Genomic DNA, 5,367 nt, shown 5'->3' on the forward strand with positions numbered 1-5,367 from the left:
GAGAGAGAGAGAGAGAGAGAGAGTTTCATAAGATGATTTTGATGATGATGTGCCTCATCATCGCATTCTCATGGACAGTTTCATTTACTTAGAAGGATCACCAAATAAAGTAATTAGGAATGTTACTTTGTTTTGTTGCTGAGATTTTAAACATCTTGATGTCTAGTTTTTTAAACTCTCTTTTCTTCTACTAGCCTTGTAGGTGAAGTTAGAAAGAGTATGATTGCAAATTAAGGAGAATATATTAGATAAGAAAGGTAATTAAATTTAAGTTGGTTCTCTAAAGAGAAAGTTTCTCCATGATGCATGCCTTTGTTTTTTTAAAAAGTGAAATCATAAATGAGAGAAAGAGAATGAAAGATAGAGAAGGAGGGAGAGGACTTGATATGCTACGTATAATAAGAAAACCCAGAGCCCACTTAATACCTCTTATGATGAGCAAAAGTGGAGTTTTTTCTTGTGCCCCAACAAATGAACCAAGTAGCATAGTTCTTGCCACCTAATATTCAATCTTTTTTTAAAAACAATAGAACTACCATAAAATATTCAAACTTTTTCTAAAATCTATATTGTTTTGGCTTAGCCTAAGTTTGGAACATAGGGATAAAGTTTTGTTTTTAGAAAGGGAGGTCAACAAGTACACATGAAAATCAACTATTAAAAAAGGAAGCCGTAAGGTAGAGTAATAAGATAACTTCTAAGTGCATTAGAAGTTAGGTAGGAGCACATATCATTTTTTAAACTTCGAGTGACCCTCTAAAAAGGCTTGGTAGAAAGATCCAATTCGTCAAATTAAAGACACTTCATCCAAGAGCAACCAATTCAGTTTAAAGCACTTCACATTGGTGGGAGAGTCTAATAGAAACTCTTCATATTGGTAGTGTTGAGGGACACTAGACATGTAATAAATTTATTTATGTAGTTATAAGGGTTGAAAGCCTTTACGTAAAGCATTGATTAATAGATAGTCTCTGTTAAGTACAAGTATTGTGTGATTAGGAGGGAGAAGCAATGGTGGTGTCTAGCGGTGGGGAAGGGCACAAGTTGGATGCAAGGGGGGTGCCTAGATTTGCACAACCATGGGTGGAGTTGGGGAGGTTGGAAGAGAGGGAGAAGTGGCAGAAGCTAGCAATGGAGCTCATGGAGACCTCTATCTCGTCCGAACTCGTGGACCTCAAGGGCACCGTGGCCACCACCCTGCCGACGCGCCTCTCCGACCTCAAACTTAAGATCAACACCAAGGTTGACGACGCCCAAGTCGGCATCTCTCACTTGATAGGTCAGCTCTAGTTTCTAATCTCTAATCTCTTGCGCTCATTACGGTAATTAATTACATTGTCCTCATCTCATTCACCTCGTTCTGTTCTCGGTTTTAATCTCTTGCTAATTAGGGTAATTAATTACATCGTCCTCGTCTAATCACCTCGCTCTGTAATCGTTCTCTAATCTCTTGCTAATTAGTTGTAATGGCGTACATTGCCTCATCTAATCACCTCGTTCTGTTATCGGTTTTAATCTCTTGCTAATTAGGGTAATTAATTACATCGCCCTCATCTAATCACCTCGTTCTGTTATCGGTTTTATGGTTCGAACGCAGCTCAGTATAAGAAGTTCTTCTTGGAGGAAAGCTCGGTGGAAGATCAAGATGACGGCAAGGCATGGGATTTATTAACGTTCAACTGCATGATTGGCGTCTTAATTAAAGACACGAGTCAGGCATACAATTTACATTTATATTAATAAAGAATGTCGTTTGATTTGCAGATAAATACAGCACAAGCGTTGCAGTACACGACGCTTAGCTATGGTTGCAACGACGGAAGCGTTTGGGACAGAAGCGCAGGTACCGTGTGAAGACATAAATTATCACATAATGTAGCCTAAACCTCTTAATTATCATAATGTAGCCTTGCAGTAAATCTCTTAATTATGTGATTAGTTAACAAAAGCGTCATCAATTATTGATTGCAGGCTCCACCAGTGAGATAGTCGAGGAGGAGGACGATTGAAGCAAATTGCACTTTTTGAACTTTAACTATGCCTTGCTTAAACCTCCTGCTGGTAAAAATCATAATTAGCGCTTAGAAGACTCGGTTACATGGCTCGTTATTTCGATCCTTTGAATGAATTTATATTGATCCAAGTTATTCCTAATCATAATAAAGCTTCATTAAACGTGACCTTTTATCAAGACGTGATTAATGAGAGAGGAGATTGAAAATAATAATGCTTTAATGCTCCCTAGGCACATGCACATGTTTTTAAACTTTTTTTGTCCTGTTGTTTTGGGTCTTGTGCTCATGCTCTTCTTGCATTTTTGGAGATAAGTGTACCTTTCCACAAATGTATGGCCTTAAAAATTTGAGTACCTCAAAGAAAATAGTATATATTATAGCCTCCATTTGTGAAAAGCTTTCCTATAGTATGTTTCCATGAGCCAAGTTATGAGGTATGCTTTCTTGAAGTTGTGGCGTATTGATGCCTTGAAGGAGAAGGAAGGGGCACTATATGAAAACCTTGTAGATCTCATGAGTCTAAGAGGTGTCATATGCCTCGATGTTATATGTGTTTTATAAAGAATTGTTTTCACTACAAAAGGTGGGGCCATTATCCACGCTTTTTTCGATGCTTTAGAACTAAGCTTAAAATCCCCTAAACGTCGAAACACCTGTCCAAAAAGCATCGAAATAGAAACGTCGAAATAGGCACCGAAATAAGCATCGAAAACAAGAGTCGAAAAAAGTAATTTTACTGTGCATTTTTCGACGCTACTTTCGACGACTATCTCAATTGACATTTGGACTACTATTTCGACTGTAAATTCGACAAGTATTTCGACTATCATTTAGACGCTATTTTCGATGGATGCAAGAAACTTTCGACGCTATTTTTGATGGATGCAGGAAACTTTCAACGCTATTTTTGACGAATGCAGGAAACTTTCGACGCTTATTTCGATGCGTGCAGGTATTAATTTTTTTTGGTATAATGGTGCATCCAGCTGCAGTCTTGTAGCTGGTTGCACCATTATGCCAAATTTATAGAGTTCCAAAGGCAACTATACTCTGATGTGAAGAACAAAGCGAATTTGTTGAAAAAGTTAGAGAGAGTGCCATAACGTTTTCGACATTACAAAGTAGGTACACAATTCACACAAGTGCAAACAATGGCCAAATTATATAGCTTTTTATGGTATACCAAAACAACGATCTAACATGACAAGACAAAGCAAGTATATAAATCATAAGATGCTTTTATGGTATACCATATAAGATGCTTTTTATGGTATACCAAAACAACGATCTAACATGACAAGACAAAGCAAGTATACAAATCATAAGGTTAAGGCTTGCCACACTTACCATATCTACAATGCGCCCCCAATTGAGGCTGGTGCCTTCTCGAAAAAAGAAAGTATGTGTTGTGGCGGTGAGCAATGTCCTCCTCTTCTCTTGTTGCTGGCCAACCAACCAGTTGATTCTAAAAGTACCAAAACAACAAGATAAGCATTGATACTTACAAAGTAGATATAACATCAAATGAAACATACAAGATAAATGTTGATACTTACAAAGTAGACATGGAATGTGTCCCAACCACCGCTTCCAAGGTGAGAGCTTCCTACGCTCTCCATTTGGGCTTTGGCTGCATCCTCTTGTTGCTTATAGCGTTGGGGATTTCGAGCATGCTTTTGCCTCTTCTCATTCCAATCCTCGGTGCTCATGTACCAAGGCTTCTCACCCCTTACCTTCAATCTCCTAGTCACATCTCCCTGCCAATGTTTCCTGACGTCCACCATGTGGTCCTTTATCCACCTTATGGGGACGACATCACTATCGCGCCGGCCGGCTTGTACTCATCCTTGATTTGATTTATGACTCTATCTTTCTTGTCTTTATTCAACTTTGGCCATAAAGTCATTTGCAAAGACAATGTGGCAAAGCTCGCGGATGCGGCTCTTCATCTCCTGCCCGACATTATCCAAAACCACATTGCCACCATTGACAATTGTGTAAAATTTTTCTCCATCAGCGGGTGTGGGTTGTGTGTCGAAACGTCGCAATGATTGCGAGCATGGAGTGCTTCTGACGCTAGATGGTGAAGGACGCTCACGTGGGGGCGTAGATCCATCCGTGCCCCCACTTGGACAACAATCCCCTCCATCTCCACTACTTGAGCGTTGTCCTCTGGCGAGTGGACGAGCGACCTGAGGGAGGGGTTCTAGCGGCTCTTTGTGGGGTTTCTACAAGTGAACTAGGTTTAGTGGTGGTGGTGCTGCCTGATGGTGTGGCCGAAGTGCCCGCCCCTCTCCTAAAATATTGTTGTGCTATCGCTCTTTGCTCGGGCGTGGCTCGTGCTAAAAAACCCATAAACTGGTCAGGCGACATGGCATATGGAGAGAAGGATGGAGAGTAAGCCGGTGTCTCATCTGGAGTGCGAGACATGTTTCTACACACACATAACAAAGCCCACATGGACGCTTTAATAAGATCATACACATGAATTATCCCTCAACATTCATTATGCATAAAGCACTATGCATAAGGCCTTATGCATACAACATATGCATGAGGCCTTATGCAGCATAAAGCTATGCATGAGGCCTTATGCATAAAGCTATGCATGAGGCTTATGCAGCATAAAGCATGAATGAGCATTATGCATAATGCTTATGCGCAAATCTACAAAACAAATCTCCATCACCCAAGGGTGCAATAATAATAGAGGAAAGATAGAAAAGCACTTCTCTTTTTCGTGATGTTGAAAGAGAGGATTAGAGGACCTACAAAACCAAAAAAAGGGTGAGGAAAGGATTAGTAATGCATACATACAAAAGCTTATGCATGAGGCTTTATATATAAAGCTTATGCATAAAGCACTATGCAAGAAATGCTATCCTAAACTAAACTGTATCCCGGCACTATGCATTAGGCATGCATGCATAGAGCTTAATGCATGCATAGATTAAGCTCTATGCATAGAGCTTAATGCATGCATAGATTAAGCTCTATGCATGCATAGAGCTCTATGCATAGAGCTTAATGCATGCATTAAGCTCTGTGCATTATGAATGCATGCATAGAGTTTAATCTATGCATTAAGGTATAAGAATAGAGCTTAATGCATAGATTAAGCTCTATGATTAGAGCTCTATGCATGTGCATTAAGCTCTATGCATAGAGTACCTACAAAACAAAACCCCTCTTTTTGGTAGATAAAAATAGAGGAAAGAGAGGATAAAAATATAGAAAAAGAGAGGAAAGCACTTATCTCTGTTTGGTGATGTTGAAAGAGAAGATTAGAAGACCTACAAAACCAACAAAAGGGCGAGGAAAGAATTAGTAATGCATACATACAAAATCCCTA

The 5,367-nt window shown here is 39.5% G+C and overlaps 1 protein-coding gene across 1 annotated transcript; it reads left to right on the forward strand.

Annotated features, from left to right (window-relative positions):
* The first annotated feature begins 865 nt into the window (after positions 1-865).
* Positions 866-2,184, forward strand: LOC147631716 (uncharacterized). Its single transcript, XM_086807873.1, has 4 exons — positions 866-1,279; positions 1,598-1,656; positions 1,765-1,843; positions 1,972-2,184. Exons 1-4 carry the CDS (start codon positions 1,012-1,014, stop codon positions 2,007-2,009), a joined length of 444 nt encoding a protein of 147 aa, XP_086663999.1. The 5' UTR covers positions 866-1,011; the 3' UTR covers positions 2,010-2,184.
* The last annotated feature ends 3,183 nt before the right edge of the window (positions 2,185-5,367 follow it).

The sequence above is a fragment of the Cibotium barometz genome, chromosome 14, assembly GCF_041138505.1.
Source record: "Cibotium barometz isolate CiBa-2024 chromosome 14, ASM4113850v1, whole genome shotgun sequence".
NCBI lineage: Eukaryota > Viridiplantae > Streptophyta > Polypodiopsida > Cyatheales > Cibotiaceae > Cibotium > Cibotium barometz.